Source organism: Eptatretus burgeri, chromosome 15 (assembly GCF_056783735.1).
Source record: "Eptatretus burgeri isolate ZD-2024b chromosome 15, Ebu_testis_v1, whole genome shotgun sequence".
NCBI lineage: Eukaryota > Metazoa > Chordata > Myxini > Myxiniformes > Myxinidae > Eptatretus > Eptatretus burgeri.
Genome location: NC_140975.1, coordinates 44153214 through 44178853, shown reverse-complemented (window position 1 = coordinate 44178853; position 25640 = coordinate 44153214). Strand labels below are relative to the sequence as shown.

The window sequence follows — 25640 nt, the reverse complement described above, 5'->3', positions numbered from 1 at the left end:
ATGCAGATTGGGCCTATCAATGGGATACAAAACGTAAACTGTTCAGTCTGGCGGAGGTATGTGCTCTACCGAGTGCCCGTTTGAGTATTCTTATGTTTTTGTCCAATCTTTCCACCAACGCAGACTGTTTTATTTGGACTGGAATTAGCAATTACATTTTATCCTACTTTGCTGCCGTTGTTTTTCAGTGTTTTTCGCAACACACTTGATTGCTATTTTAGGCCCTTTTGGTGGATGTGAACGTCACGTGACCTCAAACTCCATATGACTGTGACTCGTGTTCTCATTCTTGATTTGAGTAAATATGGCCTACTTTACGATGTGCAGGCAACTATTTATTCTGTATGTAAATATGGTGGAATTTTTCATGCCCAACACCTCTCCTCCTTCCCCTTTCTCTTTACTTGCCCCTTTCCTGTTCTCACCTTCAACCTGTCTCCTTCCAAAATTATTTCCCTTCTCTTTCTGCCACTCTTACATTTAACTAGCTTGCTTTCTCATATCCTACCCCTCTCTTTTCTGAATCTTATATTTCTCATTTTCTCCCACTCATCCCCTCCCCTCCCCCCATGCTCATGTTTCATCTACTCTAGTGTCTGTGTCTGTGTGTCTGCCGGTGTCTGTGTCTCCCCCATAACTCCAAAGCCATGAAATTTAGTGGCCTGAGACTTTCCTTGCATACTATGGAAACTGCAAGGTGTTGCATGAGTGAAAAGTTGGTGTTTGGGTTCATTTAAGAAACCCTTTTCAGGATAATTAACAGCCTTATTAAATTATCTTTTAGCAAGGCATTATCCTTGGTCACTGGTCAGCCCACTCTCAGCTTGCTGGGGTATTAATTCACCATTTTATTCGGCCTATTCAAACATGCCTTGATTTAGAAACGCGATCTACTCTCACGGACTAATTAAAGTATATAATCAAAATATTGTATCTGATTTGAGAATCGTATCTTGTGGACTGAATAAGTGAATATTGAATCTTGTGGACTGAATGTGAAAATATGGTGTGAAATCTTAAAATGTTAAGTGTTTAATGATTCCTAGAACGAAGAAGATTTACTTTAAGCAACCAAGGTTGTGATCCCTCCTTACTCATATTTGCACAAGAAAATGTGAAATTGGCAAAGCATCAAATTTTTCTTTTTCTACCTGTTCGGATGATTATATTGAGTGAGGAAAAGATTAAAGAATGTGTAGAAAGTGGAACTTCATTGATGGCACCGAAAATAATTAACCAACAGGATCGTTACACTCCACAAGCTGTTTTTGCAAGCCAAAAGAAAAGCCCCCCCCCCCCCCCCGTGGACTGTATGCAAGCCATACAGTCCATGGGGGACTTTTTCCTGGCAATTACGTTTGCGGTTTTCTTTTTCACCGTTTTGTGCGATCTGCTTTCATTACAAAATATTAATATAAATATACTAAAAGTTGTTGCAATATATTAATAGTCGGCAGTTGCTGAAAATGAAGAGGTACGTAGGTAGTACACACGGACGTGGTAAAGTGGGTACAAATGACTCTCTGTGGGGTGTGTGCGTGCTTGGTTTCGTGTGTGCGGTGCACGGGTTTCGTGGGCGCACAGTCTGAACTCGAACTCGCATCCGGGCCTGTGGTGCATTGCACTGTGCAGGAGATTATGCAGCTGTCTCATAATCCATGTGCTTCAGCGCGTACGGAGCAAACGTGTTGCAGCGCTGAAGCCAGGTGGGGAGCGGTTGTGCTGCAGCATCAAAGCCACATGGGATGCGGGTGTGGGAAAATACGTGCATGTGTGGGAAAATCATGGACGCGGGGATGGATGTGGGTGTGGAAAAATCCCCAAACCCACCTCCTTCAAATTCCCTGATTTCCTTCCTGAAAGTCCCTGTAATGTCCATCTTGTATTCCCCATGTTCCCTACCCCATCCCTCTCCCTTCCACAGATCTCCTAATGTCTCTGTTCCGCGTTGTTTTGTCCTTCTCTCTCTCTCGCCCCTCTTGTCTCATGCCCCCCTTGCTGTGCATTTTGTGTTAGCCCTCGTACAAGCCTCGACAATGTATACAAAAATAATTTTTTAATCTGTGGATGTGAAAGGATGAGTATATCGCTGGTGTGCGTGCACAGTTAGCATGGACCATGAGGAGGTTGAAGGAACTCGTATGGGGGAGGGGGACATGCATTTGGCAGGCCTTTGCCATGTAGACAACATGGGTTTGAATTTTTAGCTCACCTGGAACGTAGTTCTGGGGAGCTTACAGGATAGCGTGTAATCCGCCCGTCCGTCCATCCACATACGTATACTTGCAACTTCTTCTCTGAAACTACACGTATGGTGTTGATGAAACTTTACCACAACATTCATCACCATGTATGTCCCAAAATAGGCATTTGCTTTCTTCTCAGAAGCTACATAAGAAATTCTGATGAAACTTGACCACTGCCCTCACGACCCGTGATCTACCAAAGTTTGTTCATGGCATTAAATAAAAATCGCGTTCTGAGGGGTCGACGGAGGGAGTTATGGGGGAGGGGGGGTTCCCCCCTAAAGTATTTCCTTTCTTCTCGGAAACCACACACAATTCCGATGAAATTTCAAAACAACCTTCAACACCCATGATGTACCAAAGTTTGTTCATCACATGAGAAAAATCGGGTCTTCGGGGTTGTAAGGGGGTTGCCCCCTAAAATATGTATTTTCTTTCTTCTCTGAAACTACACACACAATTTCGATGAAACTTGACCACAATCTTCATCACCAGTGAAGTACCAGTTTCCACTACTCTGTAATTTAGATAAATAAATAAATCCTCCTGTTTCCACCATCCACTCTCAGACTAATTAAGGTATATAATCAGAATATAATTTCTGTTTTGAGGATTGGATCATGTGGACTAAATAACTGTTGAAATCAGGAGAGAAATCTGAAAATGTTAAGAAATCGGCGATGTTTATCTTGTTTTTTGGGGTATGACCCATTACTAATCAGCTTGCTATCACTTGCCAAGCCACCCATTCCTTATCAACACTCTTGGGCAAGCACCCTGCAGTCGATATCAGTATTTCACACATAATTCGTGTCCCGATCCAGAGGTCAGCTTGCTCTAAGGATAAAGAGGTAAGTAGCCAGCACAGACGGACATAGTATAAATGGGTAGCTTTGGATTTGTAAAGGTACTCTTCACGGGTGTGTGTGTGTGTGTGTGTGTGCGTGCGTGCGTGCGTGCGTGCGTGCGTGCGTGCGTGCGTGCGTGCGTGCGTGCGTGCGTGCACGCGCGTTGTTACGTCCATGGGTTTTTTGGGTGTGCGGACCGAATTCACACCCAGGCCCATGGTGTGTGGCCTTGTGGTGCATGGTGCTGTGGTGGAGGTTTCAACTTTTAACCTCAGCAGCACCTTCCTTTGTCCTCATGGCTGTTTCTAAAGCAATTGTTTAATTTATATGGCTCGATTGTGCTTAAGAAAGGTTATATGTTTCTCCTTGTGGGTTTCAAAGGAAAATTTATTTGACAACGCCCGATTTCCAAGCAGTTTGCTGTATTAATGTGATTTATAAATCACAGAGCCAAAGTTTTTTTTCCACCCATTATATGTCAATTGGCAGCTGTTTATAAAGATTAATGTTGATGCACATCACCCTGAAGCATCTATAATGCAACGTTGTTTTTATAACTTGTTTATTGAAATTCCCACAAAACAAGGGTGAATGTTACTCAAGGTTTTTGGGTTGTATACAGTAAGTACTGTAGTTGGTAATCACACTGACTCCAATCAGCCAATTAACAAAAAATTGCCGATGTTCAAGCATATATACAGTGGGGAGAACAAGTATTTGATATACTGCCGATTTTTCAGGTTTTCCCACTTACAAAGCACGAAGAGGTCTGTAATTTTTATCATATGTACACTTCAACTGTGAAAGACGGAATCTAAAACAAAAATCCTGAAAATCACATTGTACGAGTTTTAAATAAATAATTTGCATTTTATTGCATGAAATAAGTATTTGATCACCTACCAACCAGTAAGAATGCCGGCTCTCACAGACCTGTTAGTTTTGTCTTTAAGAAGCCCTCCCATTCTCCACTCATTACCTGTATTAACTGCACCTGTTTGAACTCGTTATCTGCATAAAAGACAGCTGTCCACACTCAATCAATCAGACTCCAACCTCTCCACAATGGGCAAGACCAGAGAGCTGTCTAAGGACATCAGGGACAAAATTGTAGACTTTCACAAGGCTGGGATGGGCTACAGGACAATAGGCAAACAGCTTGGTGAGAAGGCAACAACTGTTGGCGCAATTATTAGAAAATGGAAAAAGTTCAAGATAACAATCAATCTCCCTCGGTCTGGGGCTCCATGCAAGATCTCACCTCATGGAGCCTCAATGATCATGAGAAAGGTGAGGGATCAGCCCAGAACTACACAGCAGGACTACACTGATGTAGTCACATCAGTGTCACATCAGATCAGCCCAGAACTACACTGATGAGTGTGAAGTTGGAAATTGAAGGGGTGATGATGAATGTCATCAGTGCATATGCCCCACATATGGGGTGTTAGATGGAATATAAAGAAGATTTCTGGAGTGAGTTTGATGAAGTGGTGGAGAGTGTAAGGCCAAAGAAGAGGTTCATGGATGCGGTGAGGGCGGACATGCGGGTGATTGGAGTGTCAATGGAAGATGTGGAGGATAGAGCGAAATGGAGACGGTTGGTCCGCTGTGGCGACCCCTAACGGGAGCAAGCCGAAAGAGGAAGAAGATATATATATATATATATATATATATATATATATATATATATATATATATATATATATATATATATATATATATAATATATATATACATATATATATATATATATATATATATATATATATATATATATATATATATATATATATATATATATATATATATATATATATATATATATATATATATATATATATATACATATATATATATATATATATATATATATATATATATATATATATATATATATATATATATATACATATATATATATATATATATACATATATATATATATATACATATATATATATATATATATATATATATATATATATATATATGTATATATATACATATACATATACATATACATATACATATACATATACATATACATATACATATACATATACATATACATATATATACATATATATATATATATATATATATATATATATATATATATATATATATATATATATATACAGGGGGCTGCAAAAGTAGGTATACAGTAAGGATTACTAGTTGAGTGTGTGAATGCCGGGGGAAAACAGTTTGAACATTTGAGGGATTAATATGTTTATTATTGGTATGTTGTTATTGATATGCTTGTATAATCAATAAGATACGTTTTGTGCGCACGTTTTGTTTTTCATTACTGTGTACCTACTTTTGCAGCCCCCTGTATATAATATATATCTATTGTTACGAATTCTGGCCCGCCTGGCGTGCGATCGGCCGCGTACCTCTAATGGCAGCCGCGTCGCCCACCGGACGGACAATTCAGTCGTGACCCTCCTGGAACTACCGCCAGGAGCCAGTCACAGGTGGGGGTTTAACCTCACCACGATCATGCCAATTGCCCACCCGCGCAGGATAGGGTTGCTCGCCAAATTCGACCTACCTCAGTACCTGCGCGAGTGGTCGACCGGGCGATCGTACCTCGCCGCAGGTCGTCAGAGGACACGAACCGCTTAAGCAGTCCGTTCCATGCTACAGTGATAACCGAGCGGTGTTATCGCCGACCTCGACGGATCAGATCATTTATCGGGTGTTTAAAACCCACTACTCATTCCACGATACAAGATGGCACTTCCAATGGGGAAAGGACGCAACGACCGGGATACGTTTCACACAAGCACATTTATTTCAATTACACACACAACACAAGCAAGGCAGTCGTGCAATATACAAGCAACAAATGGAATGCAAAAGCAATACGACCGACTATAATTATTATTTACAAGCACTTGCACAGTTTCTACTTGGCAGGACACGGCGCCACAGCATGCATACAAAAACAAAGAAAGACCTCCCTTACAGGCAAGGGGGTAGACGGGGTCCGTAGACCTTTATGGTCGTGGGCCGTAGATGACCGAAAAGGCCCACGAGACTGAAGGGTCTTACCCGCACACTCGTGGTGCGACGGTGGGCAGGTCGCGACGTCTCGTCCCCACGGCAACTAGCGTAGCCGCGCCTGATCTCGGGCCTTGCAACGGTGGGCAGGTCATGACGCCTTCTCCCCACGGCCACTAGGACAGCCGCGCCTGATCTCGGGCCTTGCAACGGTGGGCAGGTCGTGACGCCTTCTCCCCACGACCACGAGGACAAGACTTCCACCCGTCTGTCTACGACGAAGACTTGGACCACGACAGACTTGGACCAAGACCACGACGACCAAGACTTCCACACGACTGCCACAAGTCTCTGCTATCCACGCTCTTTTCCAGGCGCTCCTCTTGCCCTTTTATTTCTCCTGCGCCCGCCCTGCCCTTCGCGGCGCGTGGGTGGGGGGAGGAACATTCCAGAGAAATTGGGGCGGGAGTTGGTTTCCAACCATCAAACTTGTTTACCGGAGGAGAAATTGGGGTGGGGCTGGTTTCCCACCGTCAAACTTGTTTACCGGAGGAGAAATTGGGGTGGGGCTGGTTTCGTTGCTCTTTTAGTGGCGTTGTGGTGTGGATGGCATGGTTGTTGAGATGGCGTGGATGTTCCAAAATAATGACAGGTAAAGAAAAATGGCTCACTCAAAGCGTCTCAGCCTGGATGAATCGCACATATTCCCTCTAAACAACGGGTGTGGACTAACTACACATGAATTTATCGATATATCTAACCTGAGGACCTTTCTGGTGTATTGCAAATTTCCACCGCCGTAACTATATATATATATATATATATATATATATATATATATATATATATATATATATATATATATATATATATATATATATATATATATATTGTTGTAGATTTTCACCACTCCGGCGTGCAGACGACCGCCTTTAGCTCAATTGCGGCTGCGCGTGCCCACCGAACGTGGCAATCTAGTCGCAGCTTCCGGATCAACGCCGAAAGCCAGCTACGGGTGTTTTTAACACACCATAACCCAGCCAACTCTTCTGTCCACGCACGACAGGGTCGATCGCCGAATTGTCGATGTACCTAATTATTCACGCGGAAAGAAATGCCGGGAGTTTATACCTCGACGGAGCCTGCACGAAAACGAGCCGCTTAAGCAGCTCGTTCCGTTTGCGATTGCCGAGCGGTTTTATATCACCAAGCCCCGTCGGACCAGATGTACGTTTTATCGGCTTATAATTAATCAGCCAGCTAATTATTCCGAACGCTCCATGGCAGTCAATGTAGGAAGGGACGCAACGAGCAGGTGACATTCAAAAATGGGGACATTTATTTCAACACAGGCATGCAAGCAATGCAATGAATTGGGGGTGGGGGGGGATGGGGAAAAAGACGCGAGCAAAAACCTACAGCCGATGTCTATTATGTAATGTACATGCACTTAATCAGTTTGTTACTTCTGGACAAGGCGCCACAGACTTTCATGCAAAACCCAAGAAAAAAAGGAGGAACTGGGCTCGTGAGCCTTTTATAATTGCTTGGAGCCGGGATGACCGAAGGGGCTCCAAGAGACCGAGCGGGCTACCTGCCACCCTCTTGGTGACTCGCTGGGTCCTGGTTCGGCGACCCTCGGTGTCTCTGCCCGCACTCCAACCTCTGAACTCTCCAGCTCTCTTCCCGACTCCACCACACCAGCGCAGCGCGAACTCGAACGCTTTCTCCAAGCGCTTTTCTCTCCAGCTCCTCTCTCCAACTCCCACTCGTTCTCCAACTCGTTCTCCAACTCGTTCTTCACTCGTTCTTCAACTCGTTCTGCAACTCGTTCTCCAACCCGTTCTCCTTTGTCGACGACTCGGCGTCTCTTCAACCGCTCAACTGTCGGGACTCCAACACTCCACTCGACTCCCCGGACTCCAACACTCCAACTTCCAGGCATTTCAGCATGGCTTTTTATTGGGTTCGGGGGGGGGGGGGTGCTTGCTCTTTCACCTTTGACCTTTCACCCCCGGCTGGCTCCTCCCCTTTCGCCGTTTTGATCCGATTTTGCCGCCAAACGCGGCCGTGTTAGGAATCACCGTCTTCATGCGGACGTGTTTGGAATCACCGGCTTCACGCGGTTGTGGAGAAGATGGTGAGGAGATGATGGCGGTTGAGGAGAAGATGGTGAGGAGATGATGGCGGTTGTGGAGAAGATGGTGAGGAGATGATGGCGGTTTGTGGAGAAGATGGTGAGGAGATGTTTGTTTAAAATAAGACAGAAAAGAATAACTACCTCAAAGGTTCACAGCTCGGCACATGGATAATTCCCGTTATACATTGGTGGGGAAATCTAACCTGGAACACACACTTATCGACATAACTGACCTTCAGGGAACCTGAATGGTGATCTGTGAATTTCCACAACCGTAATATATATATATATATATATATATATATATATATATATATATATATATATATATATATATATATATATATATATATATATATATATATGTTGTTGCGGTTCTGAAAACCGCATGCCTCTAAGGCAATGGCATCTATCATACAGTGATCCCCAGACAGCTATTTCATTAATATACTTGCAGTTAGACCTTTCCCTCGTGTCTAATGGGTCAAATGGGATGAAGTGCGTTGCGTGGATCTCATAGTTAGGTCTGATTATATCTCCATCTTAATTCCAACTCTTTTCCTCTTATTCTTGAAATAAATCCAAGTTGGAACCGCACCCAGACGGCAGCTTCTGAAAACCACAGCAACATCCTCCACGATAAGAATGCGTCCTCGCGGAGACCAAACGAAGCATAACCGACATGATGGAAAAATCCTCCGCTGCAAGATACGGTGTCAAAGGGGACAGTAGAACCATACGTTAAATCCCAATGCCATACAGGACACATGCGGCACGCTCTTTTCATCCATAATTATATCCAATCCTTTCCTTCAATCCATCGCACAGTACGGGGCACAAATAGTGCACCTCTTCATTCGGGTCTGCGCGCTGATTACAATGGCATATTACCATCGCACAGTACGGGGCACGAATAGCGCACCTCTTCATTCGGGTCTGCGCACTGATTACAATGGCATATTACCATCGCACAGTACGGGGCACAAATAGTGCACCTCTTAATTCAGGTCTGTGCGCTTATTACAATGACATATTATCATCGCACTGTACGGGGCACGAATAGTGCACCTCTTAATTCGGGTCTGCGCACTGATTACAATGGCATATTACCATCGCACAGTACGGGGCACGAATAGCGCACCTCTTAATTTGGGTCTGTGTGCTTATTACAATGACATATTACCATCGCACTGTATGGGGCATGAATAGCATACCTCTGTTCGGGTCTGCACGCTGGTTCACAACGGCTTTTACCGTCGATTTTCACATGCCACCATGACCACCAATGTCTCCCGCGAACGGCAGACATCCTCCTGCACCTCCGCCTCGATGCAGCTACCGCCAAGCAGAGGCATGCTGTAAGGCTTGGATTGCTCAGACCGCATGGCATCCGGACGAAGCAAGCGCATTGATCACCGCCAACTGCAGCGCACCGGGGGTGCCCAAGCGGGCATGCGGGGCCGATGCGGCCCTTAGCCAGTCGCCAGAGCACGGCCCGGGAGTTCGGTGCAAGGCGATTCATATCACAGAGTTTGGAGTGAGATAATTTAACAGCTCCGCGATCTCTCGCCGGATGTACAATATGACCGTTTCCGGCCATGGCGGCCGGGCCGTGCGGTGGCTGGGGCCCAATGGGAGCGCCTGATTTGGGTGACGATGCATCGCTTCGGGGCGGCGCCCTGCTCTGCACTGTGCCCTGCAGTGGTAGTCGTCGTGGTCATCTGCATCTTTGCCTGGCCTTCGATCGATCTCTACTTATGCCTGCTGCGCCACAAGTCACATCTGTCATCCCGCCCACTCGCTCTCGATCCTCCGCCTTCTCTGGAATCTCCACTCCCTCGCTGCTGGCTCCACCCACCGACCTCCACGTGCCTCTCGCCGCTGGACAACCCACTCACCTGGCTTCACCTAAGGTCCCTTCTTCACACCTGATGGTCTCGCCCTTTCTATGGATCAGTGCACGTGCTGCGACAACATCATAATCAAGCAGGAGACAATGTGCCAACCCTCGAACTGGGATCGCTCGGCGGAGCGTCCCCCAAAACGTAAGGAGTAGCATGGTCGGTCAACCGTACAAGGTATTACGAGACCGTTAGCCTCATTTCCTCTCCTTTCTTGAGATTAACTCCTCTTCATCGGTGTGTGTGTGTGTGTGTGTGTGTGTGTGTGTGTGTGTGTGTGTGTGTGTGTGTGTGTGTGTGTGTGTGTGTGTGTGTGTGTGTGTGTGTGTGTGTGTGTGTGTGTGTCATGGTGCCTGTCCTTGCTTAAGTTAAGAGTGCAGAAGAATTATATCGGGATAAGTCTGCTCTGTGTCTGCTTTCGTAAATTGCTTGCTTTGTTGTCGCACCACCCATTTCTTTCTATCCCTGCTTACACACAACAATAAATCTATTCACTGTGCCACATATTTTTCCTCGCCTGCTTGTAATAACTGCTCATGTAGAAGTGTTCCCAGCTCGTTTTTGTCTTCTCCTTCATTGATCCAGCATGGTCCGTCTCCTAACCTAGTTAGGACTTTATTCCCAACGATCCGTTCTTTTAGCCGGTATGTTCCTTAGCAGTTTCGCTCAGCTGCATCTGATCCGGTAAGGTGATCCGGTTCGGACAAGGCGTACCGAGGGCGTGTCCCACGGTAGTTAGGTCACATGATTATTTCAGGTAACCGATATTAGACGGAGGACCCTAAGTAACGTGGTTGAGTTATTGGTGTTCACGGCCGGTTAGCGACCCACCGTGTCACGGAGTTATCCGTGTGCAACGGCCTGTGATTCCGGGGAATCAGGTGGTAGCCGAAGATAGCTTCTCCCCCTAGTGGTCTTCTCAACCGACTCCCTGCCGCAGCAATATTGTGTGTGTGTGTGTGTGTGTGTGTGTGTGTGTGTGTGTGTGTGTGTGTGTGTGTGTGTGTGTGTGTGTGTGTGTGTGTGTGTGTGTGTGTGTGTGTGTGTGTGTGTGTGTGTGTGTGTGTGTGTGTGTTGTTGTTCATACAGCATAACATATTCTCTCTGCTAACTCCCCTACCCCCACTCCCCCCCCTCTCTTTGTCCTCCATCCTCGCTCCACCCCATCCTAATACAGTGCAGCAGCCTCCTCCCACACTCTTCTCTTCTTTTCTCTTCTGTCTGTCTTCATATCAGACGTATCTGGATGGTAGTTATCTCCATATGTGTCCAGACTGTAGTTATCCCTGTACGGACCCTCTCCTCATGCTGCCTTCTCTTCCCATACCGTCACACTTCCTTCCCCTCCCCTCATGCTGCCTTCCCTTCCCCTACCCTCACACTTCCTTCCCCTCCCCTCATGCTGCCTTCCCTTCTCCCACCCCACCTCTCTCCCCAACTCTTCCTCGCTTCCCCCTCCTTCCTCGGTCTCCATCCTCACTCCACCTACCTCCTTTGTCTGTCTCTCCCCCCCCCTATCTTTTCTCCCCGCCCCCCTCCCTTGGCATCCCCATCAGCGGAGACTAGTGGTATTTGCTAGTATATGTATACGTATATGTAGTTGCTTTATTATTGTTAGGTGAACGTTTTCTGTTGCTCTTCAGTTTGATTAATTATCTTACCTGGTGTTTTACCTCCACCACCGAAGTTGGGCAGAGGTTGTTTTCAGCCCTGTCTGTTTGTCTGTGAACAGGATATCTCAAAATGTAAGATGGATTCGGACGAAATTTGGTGGATGAGTTGGGTGTGTGACAAGGACTAAATGATTAGATTTTGGTGAAGATCCGAATCTGAATACGAGGTTTTAAATTTTTTAAATTGATTCTTCACCATTGAGAGACGGGGCTAAAAATGATATAGATAGAGCAGGACATCTCAAAACGTTGCAGACGAGTTATGAAGAATCTTTGAGACAAGTGGGTATGTGATAAGAACAAGCCAATTAGATTTTGGTTCAGGGCCGAATCCAGATCCGGCCTATCAGTGGGATACAAAACGTAAACTGTTCAACCTGGTGGGGATATCCGCTCTACCGAGTGACCGTTCTCGTTTTGCATGTTTGATTGATTGCTCAGATACCTTCCCCACTTTGCCTCATGATGTAGGCCATCGTATCTGGACAAAGCTTCCAATGCATTTGGGATCAAATGGTGTGTTTTCCCCATATCAGTCACAGCAGACACATACAATTAGACGCAAAGTAAAGCCACAGCATAATGGAACGTCAGCGTAAGTGTGAAATAGCCTGAGACAGATGGAAGATCAGGAGGAAGTGTGAATAAAAAGAGAGTGCATTTGCGTTTTATTTTTTGTGTATGAACGGAAAGGCGAGAGGCGTGGATGACCGAGAATGGATTAGGGACACCAAAGGGATTGTGGACCAGGCCGTGACTGACACCGGTATGTGGCGTGTCGGCGCCTTGCAGTATGCTTATCCTGGCAGGAATCGACATCAACCGACAGACGCGCGTCGGGACGGCTCTGCACGAAGCTGCTCTCTACGGAAAAACCGAGGTCGTTCGACTGCTGATTGAGGTGAGCTTTCCTCGCTCGCCTTAATTGTCGATCAACTCCTTCAGTTTGCTTCCTTTCTCAGGGCGGTGCTGTTTGTAAGAGTCTGTTTTCATATTAAGAATAAAACTTTTCTCATGCAACGTTGATGCTTCCCAGTGTTGGTCATTGCATCAACGAAGAACTAATGAATTGTCATCGACTATCATTATCATGATTCATAGCTATTACGAAGGGTTATTGATCAAAGCATTCTAAGGAATGTGAAAGTGAGCTTGAAAGTACCTGATCCTGTGAGATCTCGGAATGCAAGGAGATGCGAGCTCAGTTGGTGTTTCGATTGAAGACCCTGAAAGGCTGGTGTCGTAGATGGATTGACGATAGGGGTAGTTAATTTGGTGGTGTGCTTGCCTCCAAGCTGATTGATCATGAATTTGTTCCCCTGTCAAGTTGTATCTCATTGAAATGCTGTCCAGTAGAGTATGCCTTCCTTCAGATGACAATATACAACTTGCTAGCCATTTGCTTTTATAAATTGAGATGTTAAGTTGGTTTCTAAACATCCTGGTATCCTTAAATGTGTCCCCTGCATATTTTAAAAATCCATTATCACTTATACAACCTATATCCAAACTAACCACACACTAGATGTTCAACAGGAATTGAAGATCATTGAAAAAAAAATACCCCCAAACATTTGTGAAACAAAATAACTGATTTATTATTTCAAGGAATGGTTTAATTTGGCAAATACCCAGACCAGAAATACCCACAAGTTCTTAACAAGATCGTGCTGCTTGCTCCTGAGAGCTTACAACTGGGTTTGGGTCATTTAGTTATTCATTGTGCCAGGAGAACCTACAGCTGCTCAGGACTAGATTAAACAGGCCTAAGAATATTCAGTCAGCCTTTTGGAAACTGGAATGATTATATTCATACCATCATGTTACCTTCATCGCTCAGCTAATGCAGAACATTGAGGATTTATGCAATGAGCCATTTTTCTTTTTATTAGTGGTGTGAGGTACGATATTGTGGGTATGCTGAAGTTCCAGTTCTGTGCACCGACATCATGCAAATTGTCCGAGCACAGCATGACACGGAAATGTAGCAACACTTTCACTCACTGCAACTAGCAAGCCAAATCCGGAGACCTCCCACGTGCATGTAGTGCAGCGGGTCACCGAGCGCTGCTGAATGCAAACCTGCAGTCCGATTCACCAAAGCACCAGTCAGCTCATTTTGCCAAGGTCATAGTGTGCCCATGTTCATAGCAAACCCATTCGGTGAATAGGCTCTGATTTGCATGCACAACTTGTCTTGGTTTCATATGCTTGGATACTTTGGGGTAAAGGATTGAGTCTAGAGAAAGAAAGCAAAGAGAGAGGATGCTGATAGAGACAAGCAAGAATGAATAATGAAAAGAATGGAGAACCTCTAAATCGGCAGATGTCTCTTCTGTCCAGAGTGGCGTTAACGTCCACATCCGCAACTCGTACAACCAGACAGCCCTGGACATCGTCAACCAGTTCACGGGAACCCAAGCCTGCCGTGAAATCAAGCACATGCTCAGAGGTTCGTTGGCGGATTGTCGTCCCTGTCAATATCCACTACTTCTTGAATACGTTTGTTTCATATTTACACTTCTTTGTAACATCAGTGTTGTTATATTATTGCTGCTCTTACTTGTGATTTTTCATTTTGAGCTCTTGTTTCAACTTGTCACCTACTGATGTTCACCCCACATGCAGAATCCTCCAGCATGCTGCAGGTGCGTGCCCTCAGGGATTTCTGTAACATCTATGACCCGACGAGTCTCAGTGTAAAGGCTGGCGAGATAATCACGGTAAGTAATATGCTGTGAGTATTTTCATCTTTTAAAATAATTTTGTCGGTAAATTATTTTCCTACCTCGTTGCCTCTTAACTCTGAAATTGAAAAACTCTTGGATCCATATATAATATTGATTAATGGAGTCGATTACTTTACCTCTTTTTTTTTTTCTTTTCGTGTTAACACCAAACAATCTCAGCAACCTCAATCATTACGACGTTGCAATTATTTAGACTCCTCACTAGAGGTCATTTACATTATTTACACAAAGTTGCCACACTGGTAGATGCAATTTTTTCCTCCTTTTCTTTTTTTGATATATAAAGCCAAGGCTCGTGGAAGAGTAAGGGAAGGGAACAGAACAAAATGGTGAGAACAGAGTGGAAAGCATGGAAACACACCCACAGCAGGTTAGAGGGACACAACAGAGGTACACTTGGAGGAAGAATGGGTGAGGAGAAGAAAGGGAGAATGAGGGTAGGGGGAAAATGACACAATGTGAACAAGCATGATACTAGCTCAAACACAGCAAGAAGATGGCTGAACGACCAGGAAGTGAAAACCAGGGGTGTAACAAAAAGTGAAAAGATGGGTGAAGGAAAGGGGAATTAAAACAATAACTTGGAAAACAAGTTAAAAAAGACATAAAATGTCATAGCCCCCGTTGTTTTAGTAACATTCCTGTACGGAGTGAAAGGGCTCGCCCGTATTTATGTACAACTAAAATGGCCGCCAGTCTACCAGTCAGCCATCTTTGATCAGATCGCAAAATAAAGTCATGTGTGTACCATCATGTTCTGTGCTTGTCCCAAGTTTGAACAAAATCGGACCATGCATGTCTGAGAAATTGTTGGGGACACATTTAAGGAACAAAATGGCCACCAGAAGGCCATCTTGGATCTCATTTCGAAAAAAAATTAGGTGCATATGTAAGCCATCATTCATTATCTGTGTGCCAAGTTTGAACACGATCAGTAAATAGATATCCGATAATTGTTTGAGGATGTCTTTGACACCTGGTGGGTTTTTTTTACAACTAAATTGACCGCCAGTTGGCCATCTTGGATCTGATGTTGAAAAAAAATGACGTGCATATGTATACCGTCATGTGTTGTCTTTTTTCCAATGACGAATAACATTGGTTAATACATGTCCGAGATATGGTTGCGGATGCATGCATGCACACACGGACACGATAATCGAGACCAAATCCATTCGCCCCCATTTTGGACTAAGTCCAATGGGGGCTAATAATGGTGTGCTTGAGGGTAAGGGTTAATGATGGTGGAAAAGAGGATATATGTCTCTGTAGGGGACATGACTTGAAGAGAAGAGGAACAGCCATCTTGAATTGAAGCCTTGGAGAGAAGGATGAGATTAAACACACTAAGAAAGCTGGTTCCAGAGGTGAGAGAAAAGAGAAACAGATGAGTAGAGGTGAGCAGTGACACTGGATTTTGGGGGTTTCACCAAAAGTGAGTTACTGGCAGAATGTTTGTACCTGGAGATTGGGGGGGGGGGCAGCATGGAAACGGCAGAGGGTGCAAAACCAAAATGGAGGTGGTTGAAGACAAAGAAGCTAACAACCTGTCTGCAATGTGGAAGTAACATGCTCAGAGATTCAGCTTGTCATCCACAATTCCCATGTTTGTTGAGGGAGTTGAACGTGATGGCGAAATGACGTTTGTGATGAAGGTCTTGTGTGTTGTTTGTTCTAAGTCTTACCAGATTTTGCAAGTTAAGATAGTGCAACAGAGGATGCCCAGTTTGTGGCTGGGTTTAAAGGAAAGGGAAAGTCTAATCGATGCTGTTTGCCTAAGAACGGTTGTGGTTGATGCTGTGGTGCAAATATTTGAGGGACTGAACTTCGTGAAGTGGTTTGTCAAGTCGGGTTAGATTCGGGAATTTTAAGTGAAGTCATTATTTGGAAGAAAAATAATTGACGATACCAAGCGTCGAGGGGCGTTTTTCCAGTAAGCCACGGTCTAGGGGGCTGCCCGGGTACCTGTCATATTGAGGATCGTCGATGCTCTCAGAAGTATTCTATCCCGTTTATGGCTATATATATGTCTGGTCAGAGACCTCGATCCACATCATGAACATTTTACTTCTTTTTTTTCCAAACTTTCACCAAAATACGGTTGACCTGGCTTGTGATAAATATCAGAAATCTGAACAGAGACTTGTTTTCATGGCTTGTTTTGTCAATTCATCAGTGTTAATAAAAAAGACATCAGGTTCCATCTCAACACCATCCTCATCAGATTTATTTGTGGCAACTTCGTTAGACTGATCAGCATCCTTGAGTCCTCCAGTGGCTGTGCCATGATCAAATCTATTTTCAACCTCAAAGTCGTCGTCAATTTCTTGAACTGTCATCATCGTTGTTGTTTTGTGTTCAACTACCTGTATGACAATATTGTCGTCATCATTTCCACCACAAACGGCGGTGGTGGCTGGGTCTGTGTTGGAAATAGTATTCCAGCAAGCAAACTGGACATCCACTTTGTGCCCTCCACATGCTTCGTTTCCTCTAAGTTTTTTTCAAATGCTCCACGATCGCTCTACATCCCCTTTTACAGTCACTACCTTTCCTTTATCCCCCTGTCTGATTTTTCTCTCTCACCATGGTTGTATGGTAATGTTGCTCTCCAGGTGGAGGCACTTTCTTGCTTACTTCTGCCATAGTATATACTGTAGCTCTGCTTGGGGAAGAGCTACTACTGCGCTCCAGGCGACCAAGCTTGTCAACATTTCTATGGAGATTGCATTTGATTGAGTATAACGTTTTCTCCATTCCTGGCAGTTGTGTCCAACGTGAGTTCGAGTTATGCTAGCTGAAATTCATAGATAATTGTCACTTTTTAGATTTCGTAAAGATTTATGTTTCATTTTTGAAAATAAATATTTGATTTGTTGCGAAAACGTATTAATTTGATTTTATACCTGTGTCCGTCGTATAGACACTCTGTTGCCCAAGATCTAACCTAGTCAAGGAAGTAGATGGGAGGGTTGGCAAATAGTCCTTTCAGAAAGACAAAGTGAGTGTGTAAGATTCATCAGGATTGAAAGACATATTCCAAGTGTTGGACCAGCTCCAGATTCTATCAAGGCCTGTATAGAGGGAAAAGGTTTCTGCCTGAATAAGGGATGCTTTGAAAGAGAATGGAATTGTCAACAAAAAGATAAGCAGGGTTTTTCCAGGGAATAAGAAAGATCGTTGATAAAGATGAGGAACAGGACTGGGCTAAAACACTGCCTCATGGAATTCCAGTCTCGACAGAGAGAGGAGATGAGAGGTTCCCGTTGAGCGCCATGTGCTGACTCCAAGAATGGAGGACATCAGCAATCCAAGAGAGGAAATGGTCATGGACACCCTAGGCTGTGAGTTTGGAGAGCAAAGTGTGATGCCAGCTGTTTCAAATGCTTGAGATACATCCAAAGCAACAACCCTGCTCTTGTCTGAGATTCAGGGCCTCCATCTATTGTTGGGAGAAGAGCAGTATTTCCAGGGTGGAATGATTCGGTCGGACTCCAAACTTATCGTCTGATATCAGGCCATTGGAGAAAAAGTAGGATTTGATGTCACCTGTGATGATTAATTGACTTTGCTTATAATTGCAAGTATGCTAATGGGCCTAAATATAGTTAAGAGGAGTGTGATGGGTTTTGTACATCAGATTTTGAAACAAACACGCACATTTGAGACATTCTGCCTCTCATGAGCAGAGTCTGCTGTGGTGCCATTGGAAGTGCTCAGATAGTAGGGGCAGCACACACTATTGGCATACTTGACAAGACACTACCTGGATTTTGGGGAAGTTGGCAAGTTCAAGAGTTCAGCCTTGAGGTTGACCAGGTGTTTTCTGCCTCTCTTGAGTGTGCACAGGCACTTATTGCGAGCTTTGTCAAATGACCTTAGATTGCGTATTGGTTCCGATTTTCCTTCCATAAAGACAAGACAAATTGTTTGAAGGCAATTTCTTCACCACAGGATTCAATGGTAGTGTATTATGGGTGAAAAGATGACTATGATAGCTGCAGATGAGATGGTATAAATCTGTGCATGAGTGAAAGGAGGCTATTTTGAGTAATTTACAGATAGCATCGACATTGTGAGGAAGGCAGAGATTTAAAAAAGAAACTAGTGAAGTGAGAGGGCTGCTTGCAGCTCTGCCAGTTGGCTTGACTGAACTGTGTGAATCTGTGGTGCTGAGGCAGGAGAGAGAGATGTAGACTCTTACACGAACATGATCAGATGAACCAATTGTAGCAGTTGAGGCATAGGAGATGCTAGAAGGTAAGTTGATCTTTACCAGGTCCAGCAGGGAGGATTTGCATTTAGCAGAAATCTGTGTCAGAAAGTTCACAGATCAAGTCAGGCCCATGCACTCACACAAGCCCTTTGCTGCAGGGTCGTGGCTTGTTGAAGAGTGAGCAACTCCCAGCCAATTGGCGTGGTGACAGTTTAAATAGCCACATATGAGAGAGAGAGAGAGAGAGAGAGAGAGAGAGAGAGAGAGAGAGAGAGAGAGAGAGAGAGAGAGAGAGAGAGAGAGAGAGAGAGAGAGAGAGAGAGAGAGAGAGAGAGAGAGAGAGAGAGAGAGAGAGAGAGAGAGAGAGAGAGAGAGAGAGAGAGAGAGAGAGAGAGAGAGAGAGAGAGAGAGAGAGAGAGAGAGAGAGAGAGAGAGAGAGAGAGAGAGAGAGAGAGAGAGAGAGAGAGAGATACAGAGAGAGAGAGAGAGAGAGAGAGAGAGAGAGAGAAAGAGAGAGATATATAGAGAGAGAGAGAGAGAGAGAGAGAGAGAGAGAGAGAGAGAGAGAGATAGATAGATATATATAGAGAGAGAGATATATATAGAGATAGAGATAGAGATAGAGATAGAGATAGAGATAGAGATAGAGATAGAGATAGAGATAGAGATAGAGATAGAGATAGAGATAGAGATATATATATATATATATATATATATATATATATATATATCAGGAGAGAGAGAGAGATGGGATGGGATTGGTGGTTAAAATATATCGTACATGTTGGTGGAGATGTAAATGGAGTCGTCATTGCTTGAAGGAGGGGATAACACGCAGACAACTGAGAGGTGGTTGCAAAGGGAAAATCACAGCCAAAACTACTCTTAGAAGTTTGGGAAGGGTGAGAGGAGCACACTGACAGTGAAAATGAAGTTGTTGATGTAAACTATAACTCTACCACTGGGACAGGGTTCAGGCCTGTTGAAACAGAGGAGGCAATAGTCGAGGAGAGACTAGGATAAATCAGGGAACATCCTGTTGGAGAAAGTATTCTATCAAGCAAATAATGTCAGGTTTAGCAGCAGCAGCTTGGATTGAGAAATTTGTTGGATTACATCAAGGCCTTGGATGGTGGAGGTCCATACAGTTAATGTACAGGGAAGGAAGCAGAGTTGTCAGGGTGGGAGAACGTGGAGATTGCGTAGGTGATTTGGAGAGGAGATGAAGGGACGGGCGAGGAAATGAGAGGAGCTGGGGGACATAGGTGACATCAGTTGGACATGGGTATGCAGGAGATTGCGGGGGAGCGTGCTGATACAAGGGGGTTAAGCACCCTAATCCCACAATCACTGCAAAACAAGTTTGTTTTCAGGATTCAGAGGTCCGCAAGACAAAAGCTGTCATCAGGATTGGGATAGAGGGAAGTGTGGTTACAGACATGGAGAAAGACAAGAATATGATGAAGGACAGGACACTGAATGAAACAGAAAAGAATGGAAGAAACGTCAGAACAACGTTTGGAAATAAGAGTATCAGAAGATAAAAACATTCTAAATCTCCATTTATAGGTTTGACTTCATAAAGTGTGCGGGGAGGAATAAAAAGGGAAGATGAAAAGAAATGAGAATTCGGTCGGACAAAATAAAGAAGCCAAACCATCAATCACAAAATCAGGTAAGATGGCTTCTTGTTTGTTTTTCTTTTTGAAGAAAGTATAATGAAGAAGTTCGAGTAAGGGTGGCAAAATGGATGCAAAACGTGATGGGAGGAAAGAACAACGAACAGGTGTCAGGGTTAATGGTTGAATGGGTAGGTCAAAGGTAAAGGTAGAGTGCACAAGATCAAAATGACCAAACAGACATGAAAGGAAGCACAGCACTGAGCCCCTCCCCCCCCCCCTCCGTTGTAACATTTAAAGTCTCACCTGTGTGGCCTCCAATTCATCGCTGAAATGGTATTGACTCTGAAGCCACTGAGACGTGGCTGAAGCAACATTCCGAAACCATATTTTACTGGCACTGACAGTTTGAAGGACAACTGACGTGAGTGCATTGAAGTCATGGGACAGTCCATAAAAAAACAAGGACAAATGTGTCCAGAACCGCGTCCTAAAGGCAATAACAACAACTTCCGATATTTCGTCACGTGCCTTTATGGAGCCAATAGCGAGACCCATCATGGAGGCTCCTGTTCATGACGAGAAAATCGTGTATTTACGAAATTGCAACACATTAAATGGAATAATCTTTAAATAGTAACGTGAACTTTTCGAAACTTTAAAGCAAATGTCCGAATATATTTAAAAGTTGATGATAGACGCTCTCAAAAGGCACCCTCAATGCGAGGATGTTTAGAGGTGTTTAGTATTGAAGGAGATCCGGATCCTGTATATAAAAGAGCCGAGTCCTAAAAGTTTTGTCTTCAGAAGAAGAAGAAGAAGAAGAAGAAGAAGAAGAAGAAGAAGAAGAAGAAGAAGAAGAAGAAGAAGAAGAAGAAGGACAAATGTGTCCAAGAGCCACATCCTAAAGGTTTTGTCTTCACCAGAAGAAGAACAAGAAGAGGAAGAAGAATTTAAAAAACAAATAAAAAACAACAACAACTTCCGATATTTCGTCACGTGCCGTCACGTCACATCCGTCATGGACGATCTTCGTTCATGATGAGAAAATAGTGTATTTACGAAATTGCAACACATTAAATGGAATAATCTTTAAATAGTAACGTGAACTTTTCGAAACTTAAAAGCAAATGTCTGAATATATTTAAAAGTTCATGATAGAAGCTCTCAAACGGCACCCTCAATGCGAGGATGTGTACAGGTGTTTAGTATTAACGAGATCCGGATCCTGTATATAAAAGAGCCGCGTCCTAAAGGTTTTGTCTTCACAAGAAGAAGAAGAAAAATAAGAAGAACAACAACACCGAGCTCTCTTAGAGCAGCGTTCGCTACGCGAGACGCTGCTAAATATAACGAAAGTGAACTTGGACTATCATGAGTCTCCCATTCCCCAAATATTTTGATGCCCCTCTCCTACCCCCTCTCCTCCCCCCCCCCCTCCCATGATCAATGTTGATCAAAAGTTTAAAACGCAAATTGGATTCTATTTTTCCGGTTGTTCCCTTAATCTGACAAATTAAATTAAAACTACTTATAGTTTTCCATTCCCTTTGGTCTTTTGCACCCACTACTGACTAATCCATCCATCCATCAGGACCATACACTGAGCAGAGCGTTGGTGCTGCCTAAGCAGTCTCCTTGGCTATTGGGCACAATCCTGAATGGGTCACCACTCCGACACAGGATATCAGCAAGCTGGCACTGATTTTGCCGACCTGGGAAGGATGACAGGCCGAGTCAACCCCACCTGGTTTTAATTCAACAGCTGAGCGAATTTGAACTCAGGACCCTAGGATCCCAAGCCCATCACCCTAACCATTAAGCCAACACCAGGCATGTTGAAAAGGTGTGAATTACTCTGAAGTTACTCTAATGAAAACCTTAGAAGACGCATTGCCTGTAATGTCATGCGCTTTGACGCAATTTATGCACATAGGATAGATACGGCCTTCGTTTTATGGTAGGCCTCATGACGTTGAATGAAGTAGCCATTTAAAAAAAAAATGTCTGAGCATTTCACGAGCACGACTCGAGACGCTTATTAAAATGCATGCCACACATACGGTCGTTGACCCACAGGAATGAATCGCTGCGGAGGGGGCTTTTGAAATCTGGTAATAACAGGATTTTTTTTTCAGCGGGTTTGAAATTGATGAAAACGGCACATCGCAAGTGTCGAGGTGCAATGTAAAATAACATGTCAGCCCGCAGGCCTCATTGATGACCCGTTCATGAGCCTTCCGGTTAAACGCGCCTCGTCGCACGCCACTGGTGACGACAGTGTGCCACTGATGCAAGCCAGCGCACGTCGCCAATGAATATCCAAGTGGAGGTGTCATGTGGTAGAACAAGGTTAATTTCCAACCCATGTGCTACATTGTCATGGTGTTGCTGAACACTTTGCCGATATACCTTTTGTGGGGTTTTTTTGTTGTTTTCATGCAGTACAAGGCTAGGTAGCATCGTTGGCTCAGAGCATGGCTGTGCCGCTAATGCAATGCCCCTCTGCTGGTTAGAGAAGGAATTTGTGATTTGTTCAGGGTGCTGGTGATAGCTCGCCTAATCTTCGCAAATGCATCATGTGATCTTTAAGGTCCACCAAGAAATGTTGGCAGACGAGACGCCCAGTTGAACGTCCATCCAAGGAACGACAGCACACACATTGATGAATCACCATGCCGGATCATATAGCTGGGACGGGATTCAAACCCAAACGAGACAGCTTAGAGACGTCTGTGTGTCTTTGTCTGTGTTTATGTCTGTGTGTGCCTCTTGGCTATCCTGTGAGCCCCTTATTTCATGTTATAATGTCTTTAATGTTGTGGAGTTTATTGAGGGTATCAAAGCTTTTTCAGTTTCCGCAACAAAAGCATCAGATGGATGAAGAAACACCACCGAATGTGCCGGGGTTGTTTTTGTTTAGCTAATTGGAAGAGTTTTTAACACTGGACAAGAGAGGCAAGGCCTTCAGCGACATCTACCGGTAATCTCCACGGAAAGGATTTTGTGAAATAAGAAGAACTTGAGAGATTGGTTCGAAATCTTTACATGAATCCAGTTTGAAAACCTCTCCCTGGATCAGGCTAAACGTTCGACCTGTAAAAAGGCAGCCATTGATATCAGAATGGTGCTCGTCCCAGGGAGCTTGTATTTTGTTATAGTCGGGTTTGTATTTTTTTTACAGAAAATTAGAAACGACATAAAGTTTCATCCTCTCATTGCCTGGAACTTCCAAACTCATCATGGTACAAGGGGCCATGTACATATTACACATGCTAAGGAAGGAGAGTGATTAAAAATAAAAAATACTGAAGGAAGGAAAGTATAACGAGGAGAGTAAAAAAGGAGGGTGGAGGGAGATATGTGGGAATAAGAAGTTTGCAAAGAGAGTGAAGGTAATGAAAATGCAAAGAACATATGATGTGAAAGTATTTAAAAAAATAATAAATCCCACCATTGTGTCTACGTAATATGTAGATGGACTGCAGTAGCACATTGTGTGCCGGTGCTTTGGTTCCAAGCTCTCATTTTCCGATCTTGCCGTGGTCTGTTTTCCGTCATGTTCGGCCTCACCTTTGCATCAGCAATACGTCATGCTCCGTTGGTTACCCACCTTGCCCGGAACATTTCCTTATGGAACCGACATAGGATGATCATGGGTACGTACATACATACGTTCCATGTCGTCTTCACGGTGAAGGGACAAGCTAGTGCCTGAAAACACATTTTTGTCACATTAAGCATCTCTCCGGCAGCACCTTTTCCCTGTAAATGTGGCAATAGAAACAGGGGGTGATAGGGGTTGCTCATTAGTGAGCTCAGTTCTGTGCTGTCTGGCTTAAAATGAAACACCCAGCACAGATTCTGTCGTTTTAAGTGCAGGAGGCGTTTCACGGGGAACATATAATCCTAGTTTCCAGGTGGAGATAAGCTGGCCGGCTCATTTCCAATGTCGTACGCGTACAAATCACACGGTATCTCTCAAATACAGGTGTGTTTTGGTGCTTTCCACAAGGATTCCTGCCGATGCTGTATGTTAGACAGGATATTATGTTCAATGTAACGAGATGTGGATGTTCGGTGTGTTTAGTATCATTTTAAGTTAATAAATGCATTCGGTTCAATCTATCATAAAGCGATAAGCCTAATGTTGGCTTAAAGGTTGAGGTGGCTTAAGATCCAGGGGTCTTGAGTTCAAGCCCCTTACCGTTGAATTAACACCAGGTGGGTTGATTCAGCCTGTCATCCTTCCGAGGTTGGCAAAATGAGTCCCAGCTCGAGGCACTGCATCAGCGGTACAGCCGCACCCCCATAAAATGATGCAGCCACAGGCCACATACCAACAAATAAATAAATAAAGTGATGTGCTATAATTATCAGAATTATTCGTCAAACAGCCTCGTATGCGATATTTCATTGTTCCTGTGTAACTTTTACATTGTATTAAATTAATAACTTGTCAGGAATAGATATTGTGCTGCTGGTCTGATGATGAGGATGCCTCCAGGTATGCACAGTCACCTCGAAGCTGGCTGGCTTGCATGGGTTTGAATCTCGGTGTTGTACAGTTTTCAGCAATGTGACTGCTGTCTCTCGGATGGACATTAAACTGGGCGTCTCGTCTGCCGGCATTAGTTGGTGGACGCGAAAGACCCTGCTGTGTCCTTCATGAGGAGTCGGTGAGCTATCGCCGGCACCCTGAACAAATTCCAAATTCCTGCCCCAACTACTGCTGGGAAGGCAATGACAAACCACACAGTATCAACGTTTCTCAGGAAGCTGCTTTGGCGACACCGAGGATCTGAGTAGAGAGAGGAGAGAGACACAAACACAGATAGAGACACACACAGAGTGGTGAGCATACTGGAATGGTATTCCAGAGGTTACGTATTTGAATCCAGTGTAAAATCGTGGTTTTTAGGATTTGATTCGAAGCTTCTTCAAACCAAGCTGACGTCATTAGAATAACTACATCACTACCGGATTGTCTGTAGAACCTAGTTCGCTCTTTAATGACCTTCCAGTGAGGACAAACTGCCTGTCCCTCCTGGTCTCGTGCACATGTCTGCCTGTCCATACATTGTGGTTGAATCCTAATGCCCTCGAGACAGCAGGCATGATAACTGAAAGTGCCGCTTCACCACCTCCTTCAGCAAATTTATATCAAAGAAAGCGAACGGTATTGTACATTTTGCTGTACCATGTGTTGCTTGCACAATGAAAACCATGTTTAAT

The 25640-nt window shown here is 44.1% G+C and overlaps 1 protein-coding gene across 6 annotated transcripts in view; it reads left to right on the top strand.

Moving 5' to 3' along the window:
- LOC147012075 (caskin-1-like) overlaps positions 1-25640 on the top strand; it is a 274888-nt gene that overhangs the window by 181240 nt on the left and 68008 nt on the right. For all 6 annotated transcript variants that reach the window (XM_085858227.1, XM_085858229.1, XM_085858226.1 and 3 more), the window contains exons 7-9: positions 12613-12721; positions 14164-14272; positions 14449-14543. In XM_085858227.1, the coding sequence (XP_085714353.1) occupies positions 12613-12721; positions 14164-14272; positions 14449-14543 (313 nt within the window). The remainder of the gene's footprint in view (positions 1-12612; positions 12722-14163; positions 14273-14448; positions 14544-25640) is intronic.